The 26,807-nt window shown below is 47.2% G+C and overlaps 2 protein-coding genes and 1 pseudogene across 5 annotated transcripts; 2 read left to right on the top strand and 1 right to left on the bottom strand.

Annotated features, from left to right (window-relative positions):
* Window positions 1–2,755: 2,755 nt before the first annotated feature.
* On the bottom strand, window positions 2,756–15,633 carry FAM161B (FAM161 centrosomal protein B). Of its 2 annotated transcripts, none has more exons than XM_084792076.1 (8): window positions 15,375–15,633; window positions 12,680–12,993; window positions 11,121–11,671; window positions 9,810–10,159; window positions 8,981–9,108; window positions 6,079–6,243; window positions 5,096–5,195; window positions 2,756–3,216 (listed from the first exon to the last, which is right to left on the bottom strand). In XM_084792076.1, exons 1-8 carry the CDS (start codon window positions 15,585–15,587, stop codon window positions 3,070–3,072), a joined length of 1,968 nt encoding a protein of 655 aa, XP_084648202.1. In that variant the 5' UTR covers window positions 15,588–15,633; the 3' UTR covers window positions 2,756–3,069. The 2 variants fall into 2 exon arrangements, with proteins under 2 accessions (XP_084648202.1, XP_084648203.1); XM_084792077.1 differs by lacking the exon at window positions 15,375–15,633 and adding an exon at window positions 13,865–14,278.
* Window positions 15,634–15,648: 15 nt separating this feature from the next.
* COQ6 (coenzyme Q6, monooxygenase) lies at window positions 15,649–26,753 on the top strand. Of its 2 annotated transcripts, XM_084792115.1 has the most exons (12): window positions 15,649–15,902; window positions 16,683–16,817; window positions 17,997–18,055; window positions 18,389–18,512; window positions 22,360–22,490; window positions 23,289–23,396; window positions 23,475–23,537; window positions 24,034–24,141; window positions 24,834–25,036; window positions 25,111–25,226; window positions 25,423–25,589; window positions 26,625–26,753. In XM_084792115.1, exons 1-12 carry the CDS (start codon window positions 15,716–15,718, stop codon window positions 26,652–26,654), a joined length of 1,431 nt encoding a protein of 476 aa, XP_084648241.1. In that variant the 5' UTR covers window positions 15,649–15,715; the 3' UTR covers window positions 26,655–26,753. The 2 variants fall into 2 exon arrangements, with proteins under 2 accessions (XP_084648241.1, XP_084648242.1); XM_084792116.1 differs by lacking the exon at window positions 17,997–18,055 and having other exon boundaries at window positions 15,771–15,902.
* On the top strand, window positions 20,964–22,353 carry LOC311603399 (small ribosomal subunit protein eS6-like; annotated as a pseudogene). The gene has a single exon. The product of its transcript is annotated as a small ribosomal subunit protein eS6-like (transcript).
* Window positions 26,754–26,807: the final 54 nt, after the last annotated feature.

Raw genomic sequence — 26,807 nt, 5'->3', positions numbered from 1 at the left:
TTTTCTTTGAGACAGGGTTTCTCTGTATGTAGCCCTGGCTGTCGTGGAACTAACTCAGCTATGTAGACCAAGTTGGCCTTGAACTCAGAGATCCGCCTGCCTCTGCCTCCTGAGTGCTGGGGTTAAAACCTTATGCCACCACCTGGCAACAGATGTGGTCTTAGAGAAGAGGTCAAGAAAATAATCGTCTTTCTCTTTAAGATAGAGTACTGAAAAGAGAAGGGGGTTAAGGATAGGATAGTAGCTCATACCTTTAGTCCCAGCACTCCGAGGAAGAGACAGGCATAGCTCTTAAAAGTTTGAGACCTCCCTTGTCACATTACACGGTCTCGACAGCCAAGGCTACAGGGTTACACAGTGAGACACTGTGATTTTTTGTTGTTGTTGATTTTTGTTTTGGTTTTTTAAGACAGGGTTTCTCTGTGGACCAGGCTGGCCTCCAACTGAGCAATCGGCCTGCCTCTGCCTGCCGAGTGCTGGGATTACAGGCGTGTGCCACCATGCCTGATGTGTGAGACACTGTCTTTAAAAAGACACTGATGAGTCAGGTGTGGTGGTGCCCCAGTATTAAAGGGCCAGATTTCTGATTTTGAAGCCAACCTGTTTTACCTTGGTAGTTCTAGGCTAGGCAAGGCTGCATAGTAAGAACTTGTCTCAAAAAAAAAAAAAAAAGAGAGAGAGAGAGAGAGAGAGAATGGAGAAGCATTCTTTTGGTTAGACAGATGACTTAGTTAAGAACATTTGCTGCTGCTGGGCGTGGTGCCGCACGCCTTTAATCTCAGCACTTGGGAGGCAGAGGCAGGTGGATCAGTGTGAGTTCAAGGCCAGCCTGGTCTTCAAAGAGAGTCCAGGACACTGAGAAACCCTGTCTCGAGAAAACCAAAAAAAGAAGAAGAAAAAGAAAAAAATACCACTTGCTGCTCTTTTAGAGGACTCCAGTTCAGTTGCTAGCACCCACACCAGGCAGCTCACAATACCCTGTAACTCCAGCTCCAAGGGATATCCCCTGTTCTGGCCTCGGTGCCTCATGCACATAACCCCACCACACACACACATACATACATACAACATATACACAATTTTAAAAGAAAAGAAAAACACTACTACCATAAGATAGGGTGCTAATTTACCTTTAGGATACTGTATAGGTAAAAATGAACTGAGGAGCCTTAGAAAACCTGACACTGGTGCTTTTGTTTGGAACTGACAAACCTAAGCTGGTAGTAGTGGCACAGGCCTTTAATCTTCATACTTAAGAAAGTGGATCATAGTCGGTGTGGCTGGTGGGGTCATCAGCACACACCTTTAATCCCAGCACTCAGGAGGCAGGCAGAGGCCTCCTGGTCCACATATAGAATTCCAGACATCGAGGACTACACAGAAATTCTGTTTCAAAAAAGAAGAAAAAGAAAAAGTAAAAAGCAAGCAAACAAAAAAGAACTGGCAAACCTAGATGGCTGTTATCAGAGTGTGAGACCCATCACTAAGACACAGTGTCCAAGTTTCAGAAAATGACAGTCATAAAGTGTAGTTTGGCTTTTTTCCAGAAATAGGTAAACATGAGAAGTGAGCTTCTATTGGCCTGTTGTCCTTTCTACAACACAATTATTGACAAGAAAAACATCCTAAAAATCACCTATAAGAAAAAAAAATCTTAGTGGTCAGAGAAGTTTTGTTTAAAATGAACTCTGTGCTGACACACATAGGCAAATAGTATTTGTTCTCAAAAAGAACTGCTGTTGTCAATTTGTTACTGGCATGCATGATTATCCTTTAGTATGGAGACAAAGTTCTTGGCAACTACTGGTTCCTAGCAATTGCTGGTACTTTCTTTCTACAGCGATGATTCTCAAGCCGGGACATTTTTGCTTTGTAGAGGCCATCTGGCAATCTCTGGAAACAGTGTTGGTTGTCAACAACCTGAGCAGGGGGGGCTACAGTTAGGGCATGCAGTGGGTGGAGGCACATCCTACAAACAAAGTTCACTCGTCCCAGCGTATCATGCCAAGGATAAGGCCTGTGCTTAAGGTTGCATGTGTACTGAGAAACATGTTTTATATCACACACAGTGTTCCTAAATGTTCAGTTGCGAAGATGGGAGACTGCTGCTGAGAATGTGTTTGGTCTGGCTGTCCTGGTGCTTTGTTTCCTTATTGCTACCTATTCGCCTGCCTCTTAGACCCGCCCCACAGGCGTGGGCTTCTACCTTGTTTTCTGTTTTCTACCTGCTCCTAAGTGCCTAGTGCAAAACAAGAGCTTTTAACATGGGGCTCTGCCTCTACCCTCAGCTCCTCAGCTCCACTTTGATCACTGCACGCCATTTCTGTTCGGTTCGGCTCTCCCGTTCCCTGACAGCAGCCGTGACTGAGCCCGCGTTCCTCCCTTTGTTGGCTGCCTGAACAAGCAGTACAGTTAGCTGTTCCAGCCGCTGCTCTTCCCGCTCCTGGGGTCTTCTAAATCCTGCCGTGAATCTTGGATGCTGAGGGTTTTTTGGTTTGGTTTGGTTTTGTTTTAAAGATTTATTTATTTTGTATACAGTGTTTTGCCTGCAGGCCAGAAGAGGGCACCAGATCTCATTATAGATGGTTGTGAGCCACCATGTGGCTGCTGGGAATTGGACTCAGGACCTTTTGGAAGAGCACTGGAGCAGCCAGTGCTCTCAACCTCTGAGCCATCCTCCAGCCCCGGATGCTGAGTTTTGTAGTTCCATGGATGCTGAAAACAAACAACTGAAAGGATGTATAAGATTTAAGAATGTTCTTAACATTTTCTTTCCTTTATTTGGTAGAAATGGAATTTTAAAGAGAAAAACAGGAATTACTTAATAAAATTGGAGGTAACAACAGAACTCTGCTTTTCTCTCTTTGCCTTACAATACATCAGCTATGAAAGAGGTGATGCCAGGGAGTTAGCTATAAGGAGGAATGTCAGGCAAGCGGTTTCACCATCTCAATGTTGTTCATGCATGGCTGTGTGGTGAGTTGTTATTAAAGTATAGGACTGTAATGTCAAATGAATAACTTCTGTAAGTTTCCTCTGAGTGGCATCACTGGGGTGACACCGCACCTCTTACCTAGGAGAATCCCTGACTTTGGCTTTCCCCTTGCATTGCAATGCCTGGGAGCCTTGACACTTGGTTTTCACGAACTCTTCCTCCAGGCCAGCCTGCCTCAGGGTGTCCCGATACCGCTGCTCTGCTTCTTTCCTGGCCAGTGCCTGTGGAGTGGAAGCTGACTTACTGTGGCAGTCTCACAACTTACAAGTCTGAGTTACCTGGGTACTCAGTCTTTATAGTGCTGCCCCTCCACCCCATCTTTAATGCTAGACAAAAGTTGGCATAGAAATTAGTAGGAGTGGGCTGGAGAGATGGCTCAGTGGTTAAGAGCACCGCCTGCTCTTCCAAAGGTCCTGAGTTCAATTTCCAGCAACCACATGGTAGTTCATAACCATCTGTAATGTGATCTGATGCCCTCTTCTGGTGTACAGGTGTACATGCAGGCAGAACACTGTATACGTAATAATAATGAATAAATCTTTAAAAAAAAGAAAAGAAAAGAAATTACTAGGAGCGCTAGGCAGTGATAGTGCACGCCTTTAATCCCAGCACTCAGGAGGCAGAGGCAGGCAGATTTCTGTGAGTTCGAGGCCAGCCTGGTCTACAAAGTGAGTCCAGGACAGCCAAGGCTACACAGAGAAACCTAAACCCTGTCTTGGAAAAAAGAAAAAGAAAAAGAAAAGAAAGAAAGAAATTACTAGGAGCCTTATTTTTTGGCCATAGTGTGTAAAATGAGTCCCATGGCCATCTTGTTCAAATGCAGGCTTCCATTTGGTAGGTCTAGATGGAGCCTACGCTTCCACATCTTTAACACGTGTAGGAGGTGTCTGCTCTTAATGTGGGAACCACACCATTGAAAAGCATCCAAACCTTGGTCAGGAAGACTGACATTCAAAACACTTAGCAGGAGGAGGGTGGTCTGCACAAAGACTATCTTGTTTTACATTTCCGAGATAAAAACCAAGGGCTATTTTGTATTTTGTTCCAGAATATAGAAACATCTGTGGGGAAAGGAGTATGCTTACTCTACAAAAATGGACCTAAGGAGCTTGGCCTGAGTGAGTTCTAGAGGGGCTAGCTTGGGGGAGGGGCACTGCAGGAGGAGGCGTGCCCCGAGGAATACCACACTCGGTCTGTGATGGAGCTGATGCCCACAGGGAACCACAGTGCCAGACACAGGACGGAACTGCCCGGAGACAGTCTTTCTGGATGCTCAAGGGCTCCAGAGCTTCCTCAGGGAGAGCTCTACTGTGTCTACCTTCTGTTAAAGTTCAGAGAACATTTTCAAATGGTTCTTTTAGCCTAAAGGCCACTTAAGCAGGAAAGAGCCTTGTAGGGTGCTTCTAAGCACCCTGACCTTTAAGGACCTATGTTTGGAGTGAAATGGCATTACTAACGCAAGTTAGCCTTTCATCACTATAAGCAATGTAAAAGCTGGGTGTGGTGGTGCATGGCTACAATCCCAGCACAGGGGAGATTAAGGTAGAAGGATGGTGGGTTCAAGCCCAGCCTGGGCTCAGTGAGTTAAGAGGTCGGCTTGAGCTATATATAAATAAATAAATAAATAAATAAATAAATAAATAAATAAAAAAAATAAATAAATAAAAACCCAAAGACCTTGTCTCAAATATCAGAAGTTTGAGTCTATGGTCCTTGGTCCTGCCACTTCGGATGTCTGGCAAGGTTGAACATCATGGAGGTGGAAGCTCATGGCAGAGGCTGTGCATGTCATGGTGGCCAGGAAGCAAAGAGAATGTCCGTGTGTTTGTGCCTTTTATTCCACCTGGGCCCCCAGCCTATGAGATCATGCTGTCCGTATTCAGGGTGGGTCTTCTTTCCTTAGCTAATTCTTTCTGGAAACATCCTCACAGACACACGCAAAAGGGTATTGTATTCACCTCAGTCACTCAGTACAATCAAAGCAAAAGATTAACCATCATGGAGATCAATTAAGAATATCAGAGATACATAGTAAAGTCTCTTCACAATTTCTAAGAAACCTTTACCCAAGGCAGACAAAAGTTGAGAGTCTGGGCTTACCTTGGGAACTTGTTCAAAGAGAAAGGGCCTTGTTTGTATTCTTTTCTTCATTTCCTCCAGTTCTTTCTTATATTCCTTTGCTCTTTTACGGTCATTTTTCCTGGAATAACAAGGTTTCTAGAAGCAACCCATCTTTTTCTTTTTTTATATATTTATTTATTATGTATACATTGTTTTGCCTGCATGTACCCCTGCAGGCCAGAAAAGGGCACAAGATCTCATTATAGATGGTTGTGAGTCACCATGTGGTTGCTGGGAATTGAACTCAGAACCTCGGGAAAAGCAGGTGGTGCCCTTAACTTCTGAGCCATCCCTCCAGCCCTGCCCCCCTCCTTTTTTTTTTTTTTTTTGGAGGGAGGGTTTGAGTCAGGGTTTCTCTGTGTAGCCTTGGTTGTCCTGGACTCACTTTGTAGACCAGGCTGGCCTCGAACTCACAGAGATCCACCCGCCTTTGCCTCCCAAGTGCTCAGATTACAGGCTTGTGCCACCACCATCCAGCTGCAACCAGTCTTTTTCAATCAGAAAACCCTTCATTTGTTCTGTTCCTGTGTGTGTCTCTCTCTGTCTCTGTCTCTCTCTCTCTTTCACTCCCTCCCTCCCTCTTTCTCTCTTTCCCTCTCTCTGTCCCCACATTTTCTTTCTCTCTATGTTCCCTCCCGAGTTTTCTGCCCCTTCCTGTCCTCTCTGCCCTTGTTGCCTCTACCTTCACCTCTTCTCCGGCCCCCACTCCTCCTTCCCCAATAACCTCCTTATAGCAGAGAAGGAGAAGAAGGGTAAGAAGAATTAAAAGGAGAAGGAGAAGGAGACATTTCATTCAAGTTACGCAGAGACATTCCCATGTACACTGTGAATCCCTACTGTCTGCCAAAATCTGTGTTACTCTGCTGACATAGTTTACCCTAATGACTCCATTTTGCCATTTCCAAGCCACTAATGTGCTGGACCCTAAAACAGGCCCCCCTCTGAACATGGAGGACACTGACCGGTTCTCTTTAAGCTTCGCTTTGAACACCTCTTCCAGGCTTTTATGGGGATCCATGGCTTTTGCCCGCAAGGTCACTGATTTAGACATGGCTTGACAGTTCTTCTTGTGCATCTCCAACCACTGGATGCTCTTGTCTGATTTGTCCTTTTTTTCAAGTGACATTCTAAAGAAGAGAACAAAACCAGCAAATGACCTACCTGGATGCACTTATAAACAGTCTTAGGAAAGCCAGTCAAGTGTTTTGTTAGTTTGTTTATGTGTGTTTGGGGGGTATGTACATGTGTGCGTGCAGGAGCCCCAGGGGTACAGAAGAGGGCACTGGGTCTGCTGAGGCTGGAGTACAGGCAGTGGGAGCCACCCAGTGTGGATGCTGGGACCCGTATTCAAGTCCTCTGCAGTATAGGCTCTTAACTACTGAGCCATCTCGCAACCCTTAGATTTTCTATAAACTTGCCACAACCACGTTTTCAGAAATAATGACTCTGGGGATGGGCATGGTGGCACACACCTGTAATCCCAGCACAGAGCGATCAGATGTTCAGGGTGTCCCAGCTACATAGTGAGTTTGGTGTCAGCCTGGCCTACATAGAACCCCATCTCAACAAACAAACAACTATTTTGGGATGGAGAGCAATGGCATATGATGCCTTTCCTGCCCTGTGGGCCCTGTAATTTCCCACACAAGAGAAATCCATTCACTGAGCAGAACACACAGGATAAAATGGCCTACGTAGCCAGAATTCCTGTGTCTGGAGCAGTACCAATAGCTACCATTTACTGACCTACCTCCCGGGAACCAAAGACCATTACATCTCATGTCATTCTCACACGGCCCTGATGAGGGCGCCCTTCTTGCACACAACAGAGTCAGAAGGCATCTTCTTCACAGCGTCAAACACATACAGGTATAGCCAAAACCATAACCAGGACCCCTGTGCTATGACTTAAGAGTCACAGCTCTTTGAGAGTACAAGTCTCCATTTCCATAAAGATCTGGAACAGGCTTCCTTTAATGTAGACAATTTGGGTTCAACTTGGAGCACTCAGTTTGTGTAATTATTGTACAGCTCTGTGGTGGGCTCCACCAGAAGAGAAAATAATCCAGTCTTGGCACTTAGAAATACATTTAACAGATCAGGAAGAAGGGCACAAAACTTAGTCTGACAAGATGTCCAACTCCCTTCTGCTGGAAAGCAGATGTGATATTCTCTGTAGGTAGGCTGCCTCCTACTTGCAGGACCTTTTTCTGGGCCTTGGGATACTGATGTACTTGGCCTAGGGTTAGCAGCTATGAAATCTGAGGGACAGAGTATTTCTGCACCCTCAACATATTCTTACAAGGTCTGAAGGGGCCAACGATGGTCCTGGGAGCCTCACAGGGGCACTGGGGTGTTAGTCCTTCCCTGGGCCTCAGCTTCATGCTAGATCACAGCTCCTCCTGCTCATCTTAGGGTCCTGGCAGAGGACTTCCTGCTGACTAAATGAAAAAGTACCACAGGTCAGCTGACCTGTTAAAAGAATCCACAGACAGCCCAGGCGTGGTGGCACACGCCTTTAATACCGGCAGGCGGGAGGCAGAGGCAGGAATTAAAGGCATGTGCAACTACTGCCCAGCTTTACACACATTTCTTTTTTTCCTGGAAACTTCTTTCTCCCTAGTCTTTGTGTGACTCACTCCTCTTTATCCTTTGGAGGGGCAGTTCTCACAGTGTGCATGTGGAAGTAAGGGGTAACTTACAAGAGGTCGGCAGGCTAGTCAGCAAGTACATTTATCCACTCAGCCATCTGGCTGGCCCTGCCTTATTTTTGAGACTGCGGCTACTCAGTGAATTTGGAACTCCCTATTGGCTAGGCAGGATGTCTAACAAGCTAGATGACCCGCCTCTCTCCATCCACTGCTCACCAGATTTGCAAGAGCTGCCAGCACACTGACACTTTTCCTTGGAAGCTGGGGATCTGAACCCAGGTCATCGTGCTTGCAAAAGTAAAGACTTTTCCATCTGAGCCACCTCTCCAGGCCTTTCCTCCTTATTCTTATTCTTCGTGTTTTGCCTTAGACAAAACACGTTCCAAAACACGTGAGACCCCCACCCTAGGCGTCCCTGTCTTGTCACAGTGCTGCACCTGTGCTACTCATTGTTGGCATAATGTTCTCATAGACTGTGCACAGCTTACCATTCAAATGCTGACTTCTCTACCCCCCTATCTGCTGTCAATGGGACATTGCATTGTGACGTTTATTCTAAGTATCTCCTGTCTCAGGTTTGTGTAAACGTTTCATCATTTATTCTCTGCATTTCCAATAAAAGCTAACTAGCCAGTGCTGAGCAATACAGAGACTAGGGTGGGACATCCTGGTCCAGTGAGGGGAAGAAAAAGAGCAGGAAGGACAAGAGGGATGTACACGGAGAGGACCAGGAAACACCAGGAGGAATGGGCCGGACCTAGGATGTGAGTAAAAAGCAAGTATAAAGTGGGAAATCTGAATGGGGGGAAACTATCCTAGCTTGGAGGTTTAAGATGGAGTAATGGTTGTATAGCATTGTGCTCCAGGCTAATTAAATAGATCCTAGTCTCTCTGTCTGGTTATTTGGATATAAAGCTGGTTAAGGAGTAACTGCTGATTTATTAAAATAATAAATCAACATTAAATATAATAATCATGCAACAGCTCATAACACAGAGTAATCACGCTGAGAAACCCCGTGTTTCAGAATGCATATTACACCAAGTTCTCCAGAACAACCCTTCCGTCACATGGTGTCTTGCACACAGTGAAAGGATTTGCCGGCTGACAGCACGTATTCCAGCCCCATCGAGAACGCCTTCACCCCCTTGAGGTGTTTCTGGTATCTGAAGCCAAAACCTGTCATGAGCCCGCTGTGGCCCTTCTTACTCACCGGACCGCAGACTCCCTCTTCCTGGTGGCATCTGTGATGTGCACGGGGAGGGTGTTGGCAGAAAAGGACGCAAGACCACTTAGAGACTGGCTCCTGAGCAGGGGCGGAGCTGCTGGCTGAGGTGACTTCTGCGAGAAAGGAGTGCGGGCATTGGTGACAACATGTTAGAGTTTCTATCTTAATTAGGACTCCATTTTAGTGAAGGAACAGAAATAAGGATCCTTATTTCCCTCTCCCCGGGGATAAGGTGAATGTGATCGTGTTTAGGTACAAGGCCACACTTGCATGTCAGGCCTAATGCTGTTTAAGCAAGTGAGAAGAGCTCTTTGGAATTGCGTGATTACTTTTGTCCATCTGATGCACTCTCGATTTACTTGAGAAGAGGATCTCAGTGTGGAACTGTCTAGCTCAGGAAGGCCTGGGGCACGTCCACGTCCACGGGAGACTGTCTGATTATATTAAGTAAGGTCCTCCCGCTGACTGTATAGAGCCGGAGCGCTCATTAGCTCTTTGCTATCCACTGTAAATAGGACCAGCCCCTTCAGGCTCCTGCTGCTTTGACTTCCCAGCCACCGCAGACAGCACAAAACCATTTCTCCCTTCCCCTGCTCTGGCCAAGGTGTTTTATCCTAGCAACAGGAAGCAAAGCTAAGACATCCATTTGCAAAGCCCATCGAGGGAGACATGAAAGGGTTGTTTTCAGTTTACAGAATGTAACTGAGCAGGTGTTCAAAAAGTGGAAAAGAGTAAAAGTGTCAAGACAGCTGCTTCCCTTTGAGAGCCGGGCTTACTCTGGTGTACTTCAGGCCTGAGCCTGCCTGATGCTTACCTGAGTCCTCGTGCCCCCTCCCCCAGCAACATCAGCCTCACAGGACCGTGCAGTGTGGCACCGGTTGGCAGTCCTCAGCAGGAAGGGCTTGTTTCGGGTTGTCTCCCGGGTCTCCCTTCTCTTGGCAGCCCTTTTCTGGAAAGCCTTGTAGAGGCCCTCATAGTCAGGGACCGCAGAGTTCACCCGAGGCTGGAAGCCGAACTCGGGCTGGAGGAAGCTCAGCTTTTCCTCCTGGGTGCGGGCGGCAGTGCGGGGAGCCCGGCTCTCCGAGGTGCTGATAGGGGAAGAAGCCTTCTGGAGCATGTCCATGGCCCTCATCTGGATTCGCATTTTCCTGAGGAGCTCTGCTTCTGTGTAGGGACAGTAAAAGAGGCAGGGCAGCACGGCTGGAGAACCGCCCCTACCCCATTTTTGAGACACTCATTATGTAGCCCGGACTGGTCTCTGATTTGTCTGAGCCCTCCTTGCCTTGACCTCCTGACTAGGCGGGATTACAGGCACAGGCAACTGCAGGTCTAACTAAGCTTTCCCTCTTTTATTTATTTATATTTATTTTTACTTTATTTTTTGTTTTTCGAGACAGGGTTTCTCTGTGTAGCCTTGGCTGTCCTAGACTCACTCTGTAGACTAGGCTGGCCTCAAACTCAGTTGTCCGCCTGCCTCTGCCTCCTAAATGCTGGGATTAAAGGTTTGCGCCACCACGCCCGGCAGCTTTCCTTCTTCTTCTTCTTTTATTTTTTTTGTTTGTTTTTGTTTTTGTTTTGTTTTGTTTTGTTTTTCAAGACAGGGTTTCTCTGTGTAGCCTTGGCTGTCCTGGACTCACTTTGTAGACCAGGCTGGCCTTGAACTCACAGCGATCGCTTGCCTCTGCTTCGCGAGTGCTGGGATTAAAGGCGTGCGCCACCATGCGCAGTTCCGCTTTCCCTCTTTTAAACACTAACAGTAGTGTCCTAAAGCCAGTAGTAAATAATGTAAAACAAACAGACAAAGGTCACGACCCCTCTGTGGGTCACATATCAGATATCCTGTATATTAGATATTTACATTATGATTCATAACAGTAGCAAAATTATGACGTAGCAGCGAAAGAATTTTATGGTGGGAGTGAGGGTGGGGGTGGTCACCATATCATAAGGAACCATGTTAAAGGGTTGCAGGAAGGTTGAGATCCACCGGGGGATGGACCCAGCTCTCTCTGCTTGCCTGCACGGAGCATGCGTAATTTCCATACAATATACTCCCTGAATCTTGATCCTAAATCCTGTAGTGCCTCCGGGGACCCCAGGCCAGAGGAGCCAAGAGTATCCTTACCCTGGAGTTTGTCACCAAGGGCTGGCTCCAGGATGGACTTGGGGATCCTTCTAGTGGCCTTCTTTGGGGGGGCCTTGGTCTGAGCCACGGTAGCCGAGTCTCTCTGTGGAGCAGCTTCTTTCTGCTGCTCTTTCTTTTCGTGGAAGCTGAAGGGCTTCACAGAGGAGAGAAGCAGCTCCTTCCTCTTCTGGATGTCCGCGCGCCTCCGCGCCTCTCTGCGCTCCGTGAGCTCCTGGTAGAGGGGCAAGTAGACGTGCGCGGGCACAGGCTGGGCCCGGAACTGCCGAAGGCACTCGGCCTCCTCCTGGGCCTGCCTCTGGGCCTGCAGCCTCTCCTGCTCAAAAGAGGCCGGCGAGGCCAGCCACTGGGCTTTCTTCCGGGCCTCACGCAAGGTCATGCGGAAGGGCTGAGGGACAGTGATGGAGGACGCCCAGGAGCAAACACTTCTGTGCTGGGAGGGAGGCCCAGAGTCGGAGGCTGGCCGCATCTGAGCCTTGGGAATGTCAGAGGGGAGGCTGGTCGCCGAGCTGCAGCGCCTCATGGAGCCATGCCTAGGGGAAGAAAGGAGTTCTGGGTCTGACCCAGCAGTTAGGAGGCCTGGCTCCTCCCTGCGCCCCCACCCCAGCCTCCCTCCCCAGCAGATCATAACCAAGAAGCTTCCTAGCCTTGATCCCAAAGCCCCGAAGGCTTCTACGTTCTTAACCTTACCAGCTGGGCTTTCCTTCTTGCTATAGGCAATCCCAGCAGCCCACTGGGAACTACTAAGAATTAGTGCAGGAATGGCCATTTTGCACTCTGATAACTGCATACAGGCTAATAGGGTAGCAGAAGGCCACAGGGTCGGAAGGATGAAATTCAGACTTTGAGGTTTTTGGATTTCCCATGTAGAGCCGCAAAAAATAATATCCACTTAAAAGGTTATTGGGAAGAGGGTACATATTAAATTCGATAAAGGCCAGTGTACTGTGACATGCTTGTATTCCAAACCTTGAGAAGTGTAACAGAGAAGTTCAGAATTTCAGGCTAGCCTGGACTACATGAGACTCTATCTCAGGGAAAAAAAAAAGATAAAGCATATATGCATTGACAGACTTGGCCACAGACAACAAACTGTCATTGTTGGAGGGAAAGATGTTTGGGAAGGCATCCCTTTGGGCAGTTCCACTGCTTCTGTGTTGCCCAAAGTTATTTAGGGTCTCTGGGTAAGAATCAAAACATGTGGGCTGGAGAGATGGCTCAGCAGTTAAGAGCACTGGCTGCTCTTCCAGAGGGTCTGAGTCACAGCACTCACAATAGCTCAGAGCAGTCTAATTCCAGTTCCAGGGATTCCAGTGTTCTGTTCTCCATGGTTACCGGGCATGAACTTGGTACTCATACAATCAGGCAGAACACTCATGGGCATCATTTAAAAAAAAAAAAAAAAAAAGCACAACGTGCAGTTGGATCCAAGAACTTAGATAAGCAGAGGTGGTCTCACAGAGGGAAAGGCAAGTGCCTGAGATACGGTGTGACCGGCCCAGAGGGCTGGGGTGTGGCAGCCACCGAGTGCAATGTCTTACCTACAAGATGGAGGGTCCTGGACCTGTGGCTTCCCCCTGCTCTTGTCTTGGAAGAAACTCTCCCAGCCTTCCTCATCTTCAGAGCCACTCTGCTCACTGTCTGGGAAGAGAGTCTCCAACACAGCCCACCTGCCCTTCTGCTCTGGGGCCTGCAGGGGCTCCCAGGAGCTCCCAGTGGAGTCGGCTGTAGAATCTGTCTCCTCCTCTGTACGGAGGAACTCATGGAGTTTGCCAGCTCTGGGCAAAACCAGCCCTTCTCTGGACAGCTCATCTTCTGCCTCAGTGTCTGAGGAGGAGGATTTGGGGGGAAATATCTACAACAAAACAGAAATCAGTTGTGAGTTAAACTCTAATTCGACGGCTCTCAAAACAGGACTTTAATTCGCTTTGCATGCCTCAGTGTATCGGGACTAAAAAGGAACAAGGGAAAATAAGATGCGTTCTTCACTCAAAGGGCATCACATGACACGTACATGCCTGAGGATAGGCTGCAAGGCGGCAGAAGAGCTAATGCCAGTTCCCTTCTCCATTCAGAACAGAGAGCACTGGGTACCAATCGGAACCACACGTTCTGTTCTCAGTGCCCCAGGGATCCTGCCCACGAGCTTGGCTCCACTCTGTTCCCAGGTTCACTTGGGATTTACATCACTGCTTCTCCTCCTCTTCCTCCTCCTCCTTTTTTTTTCTTTTTCTTCTTCTCTTCTTCTTCTTCCCCTTCTCTTCTCTTCCTCCTCCTCCTCCTCTTCTTTTCTTCTTCTTCCAGGGTTTCTCTGTGTCGCCTTGGCTGTCCTCGACTTCCTTTGTAGGGCAAATTGGCCTGGAACTCAGGGAGATCTGCTGCCTCTGCCTCCCAAGTGCTGGGATTACAGGTGTCCACCACTGTGCCTTGCTCCATCTTCCTTTTATTTTTCCATCAACACCCTTACTTTCCTCATATCCTAACCACTTTCCAATAATCAGGCTTAACAGGAGAGACAACATATCTAGGTAAAAGAGCAACATGGCAAGTGGGACTCCCAACCAGCTTTTCAATCCTTAAAGGGCTAGCAGTGCATCTTAGTGGCTGAGCTCCGGCCTAGCGTGCTCAAGGAGGTCAAGGGTTGGCCTCGATCCCTAGCACTGTAAAGCAACAGTGTCGAGACTACATCCATCCATTCACATGTACAGGAAATGTGGGTTGGGTACCTGGTGTGTCATGAAGCTTGTCCTCTAGTGAGAGCAGATGGAAAACACAAGAGTATAGCATAAGTGTGCCCTCGGAGAGCTTGTCTGCCAAGATGTATCAGAGGTCACGGGGAATGCACCAGTAACCGGGATTCAATCTGTCAATTTGCTGCACAAGATCACAGGCAGTTATAGCAAATGTGCAGGGGTAGATTTTAACCACGGAGCCAACTCTCCAGCCTGCAGGGTTAGATTTTAGGATCAGCATGTTCTGACCCGACAGGAGGGATGTCGGAATAGGGATCAACTCTGGACAGGTGCTGTGATGAATGAGAACAGTATAGTAAGGTGGAGGATTATGCAGTCTTCTAGGGTAAAGGTAAACACTTCATAAGTAAGCACATCACTTAGAAGAGAGCAGTGTTAATAATTCTGCAACTGTGTAATTGACCCAAAGAAAACTCTGGTGTGTGTGTGTGTGTGTGTGTGTGTGTGTGTGTGTGAGAGAGAGAGAGAGAGAGAGATCTTGCTTTTAGCCCTGGCCATATCTCTTAGGCTGAGTGCAGATGCTCTTTCACTCATGATGGGGTTATGTCCAGATAAATCCATTCTAAGTATTTTAGGTAAAATAGTATTTTACCTAAAAAAGTATTTTAGGTAAAAATGCACTAATACATTAACTAATACATTAAGAGAGCCCAGGCCAACCAAGGCTACACAGAGAAACCCTGTCTCGAAAAACAAAAAACCAAAAACAAATATATATATATATATATATACACACACTTCCTCAGTTGTGGTGAACCCCAACCGTAAAGTTAATTTCGTTGCTATTTCATAATTGTAATTTTTCTACTGTTACAAATCATAATGCAAAGGTCTAATATGCAGGAAGATGGTCTTAGGCAACCACAAAGGGGTCTCAGTTCACAGGTTGAGAACTGCTGCCCTACAGAACCACTGTAGCCCTTAGTGGTCATTTATTTTAACCGTCCCACATTGTCCTCTCACCCTGCCAGCCCTAAGCAACTACCAGTCTACTTTCTGTCTTTATAGATTTGGAGGCAAATTGCTTAACCTATCAGTTTTCTTTTCTAGAAAAATGGGGTTGAGAGGATACACACACAGTTTAATGAATTTTAGTATATTCGAAAAGCTGCGCATTTATAACTACCATAAGTTTTGGTACATTTTCCTTACTCTAAAACAACAAAACCCTTGGAAGCCTTTAGAAGTCTGTTTCTCCCCACCTCCTCAGGCCCAGGCAGTGACCCCCTCACTGGATTTGCCTTTTCTGGATAATCATATGTAGGTGGAGATCACTTTAACATTTTCAAGGTTAACTCGTGGTTTGTCACTGCTATGCTCCCCGATGTCAGAGACAGATTTTTCTCAACGTCTAAGCGCTGTCCATTTTAATTCCACGCCCTTCGGTGACACGCCCCTGACTCTGTCTCCACGGCAACGCCAAACATTTTCCTCTCTTGAGGATTCCTGTCTGAGTATCCTGCTTCCTCCTTTCTCCGCTCACCTCACGGCTCCGCTGGGCGCACTCGGGCGCTCCTGAAGACTGCCCCACAGTCATCTTCCTAACCAGCGGCAGAAGAGAAACAAAGGTGACAGAGGGGACAGCTGCCTTGGACTGCCGGCCACGCCCCTTCACAGCTTTAGCTTCGGATTGGCTTCCAGTGTCCAGTTTGTTCCGCCCAAGGAGGCAAGAGGCACTTTGTGATTGGCTTAGCATTTTATTTCCGATTCCGTAGACGGGGTTGAAGTAGCACAGAACTGACCGACTCCCTGCCCTGGAAGCACTTTCGGGGTGGGTCAGAGGGGGAGTCTAGGGCGCTTGCGCAGGCGCGGGCGCGAGTCATTATGGCCGCTCGCTTTGGCTCCATGACCGGCTTGCAGTGCGTTGGCCGGTGGAGTACCGTGCGGCTGGTGGCTGGACGAGACCCTCTGGTTGCCAGTCGGCGATGGGCGGGCTCCACGGCAGACACCGTGTACGATGTAGTGGTGTCAGGAGGAGGCCTGGTGGGCACTGCCATGGCTTGCGCCTTGGGTAGGTACATCTCAACTGTGGCGGGGGAACTGGGCGGCGGAGGGACGAGCCTCTCAGTGGGAGTCGGGACGCTGTCCAAAGACCCAGCGTGCGGGGCCTGGTGGTTTGCTCGGTACCCTCCCTAGGGAGCCCTCAGGCCGGCAGGAACGGACTCGGTGCTTCGGTGCTGTGGGATCAAAAGTGGGCGGGCCTTATAAGTCAACCCGATCCTTGGGAACCGTCCAGGCTGTTTAGGAGCGCCTTGAGAGGCATCAGGCTTTGCCGTGTTGGATAGAAGACCAGCTTGATCTTGAATTTACAGAGATCCTTTCTTTGCCTCTGTCTCCTGAGTGCTGGGATTAAAGGCCTGCGCCACCGCTGCTGGCCCTAAAGCTGCATTATTAAAGTACAGTTCACTTAGATCACCAAACCCTGAGCTCCCCAATCTAAGGACTTGAAATCCAATCAGTCCTCACTCTGGAAATCTCTACAGAGTGAGTTCCAGGGCCACACAGTGAAACCCCATCTTGACCCCTTCCCTCTCAAACAAACAAACAAACAAACAAACATTACACATGTATCTTGTAATGTTTTGATACATGCATATTTTATGTAATTTTAAATCTGCTTAAACACTTATTTCCTTAAGCATTTATTAGTTCTTTATGATGAAGACTTTCAGAATTCCTCTAGCTTTTAGAAGTGTACATCACATTATTAGCTGTAGTTGCCCTACTGTGTAATTAAATCCTTGGGTTCCCTGAAATGACTTAAAATGTTAATTTTTTTTTTCTTTTTTAGGGCATGATATTCACTTTCGTGACAAGAAAATCCTGTTGCTGGAAGCAGGTCCAAAGAAAGGACTGGAGAATTTGTCAGAGACTTACAGCAACAGAGTCAGCTCCATCACCCCTGGTTCTGCAACCCTCCTCAGCAGTGAGTAAGAGCCTGTCCTGGGCCCTCCCTCCTCTCCCCTCAGCTCTCCGGTGTGTCCCAGTGCACAGTCAAGGGGCAAGTGAGAGAGAGCAAGAGCGCTCACAGGTGGGAGTGAGCGGGTGGGCTTGGTCATGCTGTAGCTGAAGGTGACGATGCATCAGGTCCTGGTCGGGGAGGACTTCCGTGAGACACGTGGACTCTCGTTTATGCGTTAGGCCATTGTTGTTTGTTCTACTGCATTTGTATGACCTAATTGTGAACATTCATTCCATTGCAAGTTCAAGTGGGCTGGGGAGTCTGCATTTTTTTTAATTCTTTTTTTTTTTACAGATACATTTATATTATTATACACACACACACACACACACACACACACACACATACACACACACTAAACTACATACAGCAAGAACCATGAAACAATCAGGAATAATATAAATGTTACATTCATAGGGAGTCTGCATTTTAATGGCCTTTTTTGGGGGGGGAGGGGATGCAGGTAGATGAATTGTCTTCATGTTTGTGCTAGGTGGTACTCCCTCAGGCCGTCCTGTCTGAAACTGTTCTGTCTAGAATGAAACTCTTGAATCACTTTGCATAGCTTTACAGCTCGCTCTTTCTTTTTCCTCTTCTTTTTTAAAAGATAGGGTCTGGCCTTGACCTATCCTGGCACTGGGGATGGAGCCAGGGGGTGTGCTTGAGGATGGAGCCACCTCCTTAGTTCCCACAGCTTTTCCTTACAGAGCTACTGCCTGGCATTATATTATGCACGTGTTCACGTGGTCTGTCTTAGCTACAATATCAGCTGCACAAGGGAATTTGGTCTGCTCTGGACCTAAAATATTTCTTCAAAGCATGAATCTACTCAGTGCCGTGAAGAGCTGGAAAAAAAAACAGTCTTTAGAACATTTACAAGAAAAACCTAGTAAGGAAAAGGGATGGTTTTGTTTAGTTTTCCTTTTTTATTTTTGCTGCTTGACTGTGCTCTGGCCCTTTGGGTCTGTTTTTCGTGCTATGTAATCCAGATCTGAGAGTAGAAGGGCTTTGTTCCTAACAGCACACAGTTTTTACCTTCCATTTTTGGAGAACACTGAAAACAGCCTCCTACTTAACAAGATGGAGAGACAAAAGGGGGCCTGGGAGCCCAGGTCATGTGAGGTCACTGTGTCTCTTTTGTAGGTTTTGGCGCATGGGACCACATCTGCAATATGCGGTGCAAAGCCTTCCGTCGGATGCAGGTGCCTCCCTTCCCTTAACCTTGTGGGGATGTCCTGTCTGTCTCATGCTACCTTGTTAGAGTCCGCTTTCTCTAGGCTTTTTATAGATCAAAATTTAAATTCAGTGTGTGTGTGGCTTTCTTGAGAAGCTGCTTACTTTATGATTTATTAATCTGGTTTTTTGAGATATAGGATGCAGCTGAAGCCTGCCTGACCACTGTGTCCACTTGCCAAGGGCTGGGGGTCACAGGTGTGCCCACCATTCTGACAGTTTGTGGAAAGCGACACTCAGCTTCCGGTTGGAACTGTGCTTCATTTTCTGTGATGTTGATGCGCTTTCCTGTGTGTTTGCAGGTGTGGGACTCCTGCTCAGACGCCTTGATCATGTTCAACAAGGATAACTTAGATGTCATGGGCTATATAGTGGAGAATGACGTCATCATGCATGCACTCACGAAACAGCTGGAGGCTGTGGCAGGTAAGCGGGCATCTCCATTTCCTCTTTGGGGATTGACTGCCTTTGTACTTGCCAGAGAAAAAGACTTTCTATAGATACCGAATACTGACTGATAGCCAGGCGGGGTAGCACACTTTAATGCCAGCACTCAGAAGGCAGAGGCAGGCAGATCTCTGTGAGTCTAAAGCCAGGACTGCATAGTGAAACCCTGTCTCCAAGAAAAGAAAAGATGAAATCCTTTCAGGACTTAATTTTCTTTTCTTTTCTTTTTTTTTTTTGGTTTTTCAAGACAGGGTTTCGCTGTGTAACAGCTCTAGCTGTCCTGGAACTTGCTCTGTAGACCAGGCTGGCCTCAAACTCACAGAGATCCGCCTGCCTCTGCCTCCCAAGTGCTGGGATTAAAGGCGTGCACCACCACCTCCTGGTTTACCTTTCTTTTTACCATCTTTATTTAGAAAATTTACATATCATCAAAATTCTCGTATCTTCCATGTGTAACTCAGTGACTTTCAGTGTATTTATAGAGTTGTACAACTGTCGCCACAGCCTTTACAGTGTTCATCACCTCAGAAGGAAACTTCATGTCACACCTCCCCAGTCATTCCTCACTCTTACCTCAGCTTTGGCTTTTATCTTTTTCTTTTCTTCTTTTGGTTTTTCAAGACAGGGCTTCTCTGTGTAACCCTGGCTGCCCTAGAACTCTCTGTGTGGACCAGGCTGGCCTCGAACTCAAAGCCATCCACCTGCCTCTGCCTTCCTTTTATCTTTCTAAAGTTGTCTCTTCTCAACAGCTCAGAGGAGTGGATCTTACCATTATACTAATGGGTTACTTAGCACGTTTTGAGATTGCGTCACATGTACTAGGCATTCACTCCCTCTCATCGCTGAGTAATGGCGCATTGTATTTATTCATCAAGTTACAGAATTTGGGTTGTTTCCACTTTTTGGTAGTTGGTAAATAGTGTTATGAATATTTTGTGTATGGATTTTGTGTGGATGGAGGGCTTATTGTCCTTGTTTTTCCCGGTACTCAGGACTGATGCAGGGTCTTGAGACAGCTAGGCAGTTGCTCTGCCCCTCAGCTGGTTTCCCAGCTCTTGTTTACCTTTTGTTTGAACAGGGTCTCACCATGTTGCTCAGGCTATACTTAAACTCACTCTGTAGTCTAGGCAGGCCCTAAGTGTTAAAAGTCCAGTCTCAGCTTCACAAGGAGCTTGCCTATCAGGCCTAGCAACATGTTTTTCCTCACTTGGAAGTGGAGTTGCGAAGTCATACAGTACTTCTGTAGGTAACACTCTCGGAAATTGCCAAACTTTCTTAAAGGTTGCGTCATCTCACCTTCCCCCTAGTTTCAGTGGTTCAGTTTCTCCATCCTTCTCAGGACTTACTTTGTTTTAAACTACAGCCATCCTAGTGGCCCACTGTCGTTTTGACTCTGTTTACCTAATAAATAATGTTTTACTTTATTTTATTTACTTTCTTTGTATGTGCTTGTGTCTATTTGTATATTTGCTTTAGAGAAATGTATATTGAAAATCGTTTGCACATTTAAAAACTGTCATTTGTCTTTTTGTTTTTGAGTTACAAGAGTTCTTTGGCCAGGAGGTGGTGGCTCATGCCTTTAATCCTAGTACTCAGGAGGCAGAGACAGAGGCTTGCATATATCTGTGAGTTCAAGGCCAGCCTGCTCTACAAAGCAAGTCCAGGACAGCCAGGGCAACACAGAGAAACCCTGTCTCAAAAAACCAATAAAATAAAATAAATTTTAAAAAAAGAAAAAAAAAAAAAGGAGTTCTTTGTATGTCTGGATATAAAGTCCTTAACAAGATATATGACTTGCTCTATGTGTAATATCTTGAGATTCAAACAAGAGAAAAACTGGAAATAATTTACATGAGTTGTTTTTCCTTTTTCTTTCTCATATAGCCCAGGCTAGCCTTGAACTCCCGCTCCTTCTCTCCTCATTCCCAAATGCTAGAATTAAAGGCTTGTGCCTCTTACTAAGGGTTTTCTCTTTTTTGGGAGGGGGGATGGCAGGGTTTCTCTGTGTAGCCTTGGCTGTCCTGGACTCACTTTGTAGGCCAGGCGGGCTTTGAACTCACAGAGATCTGTCTGCCTCTGCCTCCCAGAAGGCTGGGATTACAGGTGTGTGCCACTGCACCCGACTGACATTCAGAACCTTATTTATAGGCTGAGTTATAGCTCAGCGGTAGCGCTCTTTCCTGGCACACACATGCCCCTGGGTTGGATTTCCTTAAAGTATGTGTGTATATGTGTGTGTGTGTGTTACTTGGGCTTGAACCTAGGATTTACAGCATGTTCGGCAAGTGTTTTTCCACTGACCTACCTACATCTTCAGCCATCTTCAGGCTCTTCGGAAATATGCAATACATTGTTGTCATTTGTAGCCATCATTCCCTGAGACTGTGCTCTAGAATTTATTTCTGTCATCTAACTACAACTTAACACCCAAAAAGAAATTCTTTTGGTCTAGTGGTGGTGGCAGCGCACAGCTTTAACCCTAGCACTCTAGAGGCAGAAGCAGGCAGATCTCTGAGTCTGAGGCCACTCTGGTCTACAAAGTGCATTTTCAGGACAGCCAGGCGGACAGAGAAACCCTGTCTTGAAAACAACAACAACAAAAAACCCCTGCTCTTTTCGTGGCGCCTCCTAGACGGTCAGCTGAATATCTCCTTCCCTGCCACTGGCTATCAGAAACTCGCTGAAGTGGGCGATGAACGCAAGCTTCATACATTCTATGAGAAGTGCAAGGCCACAGAAGTAGCTGCTGATGCTCTGGGTGAAGGATGGAAGGGTTAAGTGGTCCAGATCAGTGGTGGGAATGACAAGGTTTTCCCACGAAGCAGGGCGTTTTGACCCGAGGCAGCGTGCGCCTGCTCTTGAGTAAGGGGCGTTCTTGTTATAGACCAAGGAGAACGGGAGAGAGGAAGTGTAAGTCTGCTCGTGGGTGCATCGTGGATGCCAATCTGAGTGTTCTCAACTTAGTTATTGTAAACAAAAAAAAAGGAGAGAAGGATATTCCTGGACTGACAGACACTACTGTGCCTCGCCGGCTGGGACCTAAAAGAGCTAGCAGAATCTAGAAGCTCTTTAATCTGCCTACAGAAGATGATGTCTGCCAGTATGTTGTCAGAAAGCCCTTAAACAAAGGTAAGAAGCCCAGGACCAAAGCACCCAAGAGTCAGCGGCCTATCACTTCCCATGTCCTGCAACACAAACACCGACGCATAGCTCTGAAGAAACAGCGTACTAAGAAAAACAAGGAGGCGGCTGCAGAATACGATAAACTTTTGGCCAAGGGAGTGAAAGAAGCCAAAGCAAAGCGCCAGGAAGATTGCCAAGAAGCTCGCTGAGAGCTTCTACTTCTGAGTCCAGTCAAAAATAAGTCTTTAACAAATACATGATCATACCTTGGCGGGGAAAAACCTTTTGGAGTATAAAACATATTTCAACTTGTGCTTCCTGCTTGGTCAGATGCAGAGTGAAACTAGATGGGCTAGGCGAGAATCCTGTCCTCCACCTCCCAGCATGTGTGTTTGTTAAGACAGGCTTCACCGTGTAGCCCTGGCTGGCCTAGAACTCCCTATGTAGGCCCTGCCTCAAACTCAGAGATGCACCTGGGTCTGCCAGGATTAAAGGCGTGCTCTGCCCTGCCCAGCTGTGCTTTCTCTTTTTAACTTTCTGACATCAGGTTGCTCCGTGGCTTCTGTTCTTTACCAGCAGTCTGTGGGTCAGAGCGTTAATCATCTGGGGTCCTTTTAGGCCTTGCTTTTAGGTTACTTACAGTGGCTCAGTCCTTTGACCTGTCTTTCTGATGTTTTGCTTCTTTCCCCTTTGACTCCTCCAGACCGCGTGAGAGTTCTCTACAGGAGCAAAGCTGTTGGCTATGCCTGGCCTGGCCCCTTTTCCATGGCAGACTCCAGCCCTTGGGTCCATATTACCCTAGGTGATGGCAGTACCCTCCAGACCAAACTGTTGGTAGTTGAAGATTCTTACTTTGTCAGGGGTCTTGCATGTCTACACTTATGCTAGGGCCTGTAGTTTCAGGTGGAAAATTTGGGCTAACTGCGTTATTGTTTCTAGAATGACCAGCCCCTATTCAGGCAGCCATCAAAGAGCTAAGATGGTCTTACACCTTCTGTACTGGGCCAAGCGGTGGTGGCGCACGCCTTTAATCCCAGCACTCAGGAGGCAGAGGCAGGTGGATGGCTGTGAGTTCGAGGCCAGCCTGGTCTACAAAGTGAGTCCAGGATAGCCAAGGCTACACACAGAGACCCTGTCTTGAAAAACAAAAACAAACAAACAAAAAATACCTTCTGTACTAGAAGTGGCCTCAGGGGCCAGCTTAGGATAGGATAGCCAGGCTCCCAGGACAGGATGGAACAAGAATGTTGGGACCTCAGGGTCCATATTTCTCTGTCACAGAAGTCTCAGTGTCATCATATCCTTGTAGCTCTTGTTTTCTAGTTTGTTTCTGCTCACCAGCTTTTTCTTTTAAACTCCACTGCCTGACTTTTCTCTCCAGTTCATGTATCGAGAGACTGGTTGAATATGGCTGTTGCTGGCACCTCTTGGTTCAGACAGCTACTTTAATCCCATCAGCTCGGGCTCGGGGTCTTATTTTGTAGGGCTTCCCTGTAGGGGCTGGGAGTGGACGGGCTTGATAGTGTCAGAACTTATAGTTGGGACTAGACAAAAGGACAAAGAAACTTGTGGAACAGCTTGATGTATGTATGACGTGGTTGTAAGACTTAGCAGGCTCCTGTCTCCGCGCAGATCGGTGCTGACGGATGCAACTCAGGAGTTAGGCAAGCTGCTGGTATCCGGAATGTCAGCTGGAACTACGACCAGTCTGCTGTGGTGGCCACTCTGCACTTATCAGAGGTGAGCTCTTGAGCCGCCCATCCAGGAGCTTGTCCTGAGCACTCAGAACCCCTTGTAAGAACTTTTCTTTTACTCTAGGCCACAGAAAACAATGTAGCCTGGCAGAGATTTCTCCCGTCTGGGCCTATTGCTCTACTCCCGGTAAGAGAGCCTCTGGCCAAGTAGCTCAAAGGTAACTGGTGTAGTCTTTAGAACATGACTTTCAGCCTGGCTTAAAGGGACTATGTTCCAGTCATGCATTGCTTCTTTTTCTCAGGTTTTTTAATGTCTTTTTTTTTTTTAATTTAATTTTAATTTATGTGCATTGGTGTGAGGGTATCAGATCTTGGAGTTACAGACAGTTGTGAGCTGCCATGTGGGTGCTAGGAATTGAACCCAGGACCTTTGGAAGAGCAGACAGTGCTCTTAACCACTGAGCCATCTCTCCAGCCCTCAGTTCTTTTATGCTTGAAAACACCCAAGTTAAAAAAAAAAAAAGAAAAAGAAAAAAAGAAACCACCCAAGTTCAGAAGAGCAGGTTTTTATTGCTGTTGTTTGTGAGAACTGTACCCCAGGCTGGGCTGACACTTCTGCTGTGATGTGCTGAGATTACAGGCATGCGCCACCTCACCAGGCTGATGCTCTTCTTTTGATATAGCTCTCAGATACCTTGAGTTCCTTGGTTTGGTCCACATCACATGACCATGCAGCAGAGCTGGTTAGCATGGACGAGGAAGAGTTTGTGGATGCCATCAACTCTGCCTTTGTGAGTATCACCTTATCCAGCTCCTGGTGTGATGAGGAAAAAGGAGTACCCATGTGGCTTCCCCTTAGCAAGTGCAGATTCTGTGAGGGCACTCAGGAAAGGCAAAACACTGGAAGCTGTGGGCTGCTGTGCTGACAGACAGGCCTGCCAACGTATGCAGGTCACTTTATGCAGCATAGCACCTTCAGCAGTGCTGTCTGTGTAACGGGCTCTGGAGACAGACTGCTAAGAGCCCCTGCCTTCAGAAGCACAGTCAAATGAGGGAGAAGGACACTCTAAGTACAGTAACAGATGTTTGCATGGGATGTTGTGGGAACAGAGAGGAGGATGTAGAGGTAGGTGTCCCCGTGACATAGAGTTAGGAGGGTGTTCTATGCTTCACCTCAGCTTAAGAGGCAGAAGGAGACCTAGTTTGTGGGTATTGCTAAGGACTAGAAAGGTAAAGTTCAATTTTAGTCAGGGGCCAAGCACAAATACTTTGGCACAATCCTAAATAAAACCTGCAGGGAATGCTGGGAATTGGGAGTTTTGTATGTGTTTCAAGGGGTTTGTGACTCATTAGCAAGATCAGCTTAGGCATGCTACACAGCATTGTTCTCAGCGTTGGTTATGAAAAAGGGTTCTTTGGTGAGCTTCTAGTTGTTTCCTGGTCACTAATCACGTTTCACGGTTTTGGGGCCGACGGCATGCAGTGGAGTGATGCTAACCACACAGACTTCGTGGACTCAGCTAGCACCATGCTGCACTATGCTGTCGCCCTTCTGAAGCCCACTAGGGTCTCAGCTCGTCAGCTGCCTCCAAGTATAGCCAAGGTGGATGCTGAAAGCAGAGCCTCCTTTCCTCTGGGCCTGGGACATGCTGCTGAATATGTCCGGCCTCGGGTGGCACTCATTGGGTAAGACTTTAATAGAGTAGGCCACTCCTTTCTGTGCTGCTGGAGGCCACACCTGAATGCTGGTTTATTTTTAGTGACGCAGCCCACAGAGTCCATCCACTTGCAGGACAAGGAGTCAACATGGGCTTTGGGGATATTTCCAGTTTGGTCCGTCATCTCAGTACAGCAGCCTTCAATGGGAAGGACTTAGGTAAGCATTCATGTCCCCTGACATCACGGAGTGGGTAGAACTGCCACAGTGCTCTAGGCAGCACGATGCTGTAGAGTTGCTAGGAGGAGATTGGGGGGCGGGGGGAGTAGGAGGAAGAGGAAGAAGAGGAGGAGGAGGAGGAAATCTTTACTATGGGAGTAAGGGTTTAATCTTTCCTCTTGTTTTTTAACTCCAGGATCTATGAGCCACCTCACAGGGTACGAAACAGACAGACAGCGTCATAATACTGTTCTTCTGGCTGCTACTGACCTATTGAAAAGGCTGTATTCTACTAGGGCTATTCCACTGGTGTTGCTGAGGACGTGGGGCTTACAAGCAACTAATGCAGTCTCTCCTCTCAAAGTAAGTGGTCATGTATGGCTCTCCAAGATTTTTCTTTACTGAGGAAGGGCTGCAAAAATTCTAAATTTCTTGGGATTAAAAGCATGTGCTGCCAACTGGGCATGATGGTGCATGTCTGTAATCCTAGCACTTGGGGAGGCAGAGGCAGGTGGATCTCTGAGTTTGATGCCGGCCTGGTCTACAAAGTGCGTCCAGGACAGCCAGGGCTACACGATAAAACAAATATAAAGAAGTATGTGCTGCTATCCGCAGCTACCATTATCCAGTCTACCTTCCCTGATGGTTATGCATAAACGAACCTGCTGGGTTTGTTGGTGTTAACATCAAAACAATAACTTGAGATATGTAGGAAGGGCTTAAGAATACAGGGCTGAGGGCTGGGGAGATGGCTCAGTGGTTAAGAGCACTGGCTGTTCTTTCAGAGGGACCTTGGTTCAATTCTCAAAACCCACATGATGGCTCACACCCATCTATAACTCCAGTCCTAGGGGATCTGATGCCTCCTCCTGGCCTGAGTATATTAGGCATGTATGCGGTGCACATACATACATGTAGGCAAACCAGATATAAATAAATGATTAAAACACACACACACACACACACACACACACACACACACACACACACACACACACACGACCAGAGAGGAGGCTCAGCAAAGAGTGCTTGCTGTTCTTGCAGAGCTCAGTCCCCAGCACCTATGTTGGAGAGAGCCTCTTACGGCCTCCTCAGGCACCTGTATTCATATGTGAACACGCCACAGCAAGCATGTGGAGGTCAGAAGACAACTTTGAAGAATTAATCTCTCCTCCCACAGTGATTGAACTCAGGTTGTCAGGCTTGTGTGGCAAGTGTTTTTACCTGCTGAGCCATCTTGCCAGGCCTGTCCTTACAGCTGGAATAGAGCAAGACTCTGGGAGGAGTGTGTCTATGGGACGTCTGCCATGTTTCCCCCTTGGATAGTTGAGTATGCAGTCACCTGTCCTCTCACGTCCAGTAACCAAGTATCACTCACTTCCTTTCCTTTTTCTCTAGGAACAGATTATGGCCTTTGCCAGCAAATGAGTGCTACTCTTCTGGGATCATGTTGATGGCAGAGAGCATCTAGTCCTGTGATATCACATGTCTTTACAATATGGTTTAATAAATTTACACTAGAACTTGTCTCTTTTTTCCTCTTCTGATTAACGGGCCTGTAGAGCCAAAACAGTGAGTAAC

This window comes from Acomys minous, assembly GCF_964271855.1.
Source record: "Acomys minous genome assembly, chromosome: 8".
In the NCBI taxonomy this organism is placed as follows: Eukaryota; Metazoa; Chordata; class Mammalia; order Rodentia; family Muridae; genus Acomys; species Acomys minous.
The sequence above is the reverse complement of the archived record's forward strand: the minus strand, read 5'-3'. Positions and strand labels throughout refer to the sequence as shown.

Excerpts from the sequence above, each read along its gene's own strand:
- COQ6 (XM_084792115.1), top strand. The coding sequence starts at position 15,716 with ATGGCCGCTCGCTTTGGCTCCATGACCGGCTTGCAGTGCGTTGGCCGG. Across the intron at positions 18,056-18,388 it reads AAGCCTTCCGTCGGATGCAG|GTGTGGGACTCCTGCTCAGA; the intron begins GTGCCTCCCTTC and ends GTGTGTTTGCAG. Across the intron at positions 23,538-24,033 it reads GGCCTATTGCTCTACTCCCG|CTCTCAGATACCTTGAGTTC; the intron begins GTAAGAGAGCCT and ends CTTTTGATATAG.
- FAM161B (XM_084792076.1), bottom strand. The coding sequence starts at position 15,587 with ATGCTAAGCCAATCACAAAGTGCCTCTTGCCTCCTTGGGCGGAACAAA. Across the intron at positions 10,160-11,120 it reads CCTTGGTGACAAACTCCAGG|AAGCAGAGCTCCTCAGGAAA; the intron begins GTAAGGATACTC and ends GTCCCTACACAG. Across the intron at positions 6,244-8,980 it reads AAGAGGGAGTCTGCGGTCCG|AATGTCACTTGAAAAAAAGG; the intron begins GTGAGTAAGAAG and ends TCTCTTCTTTAG.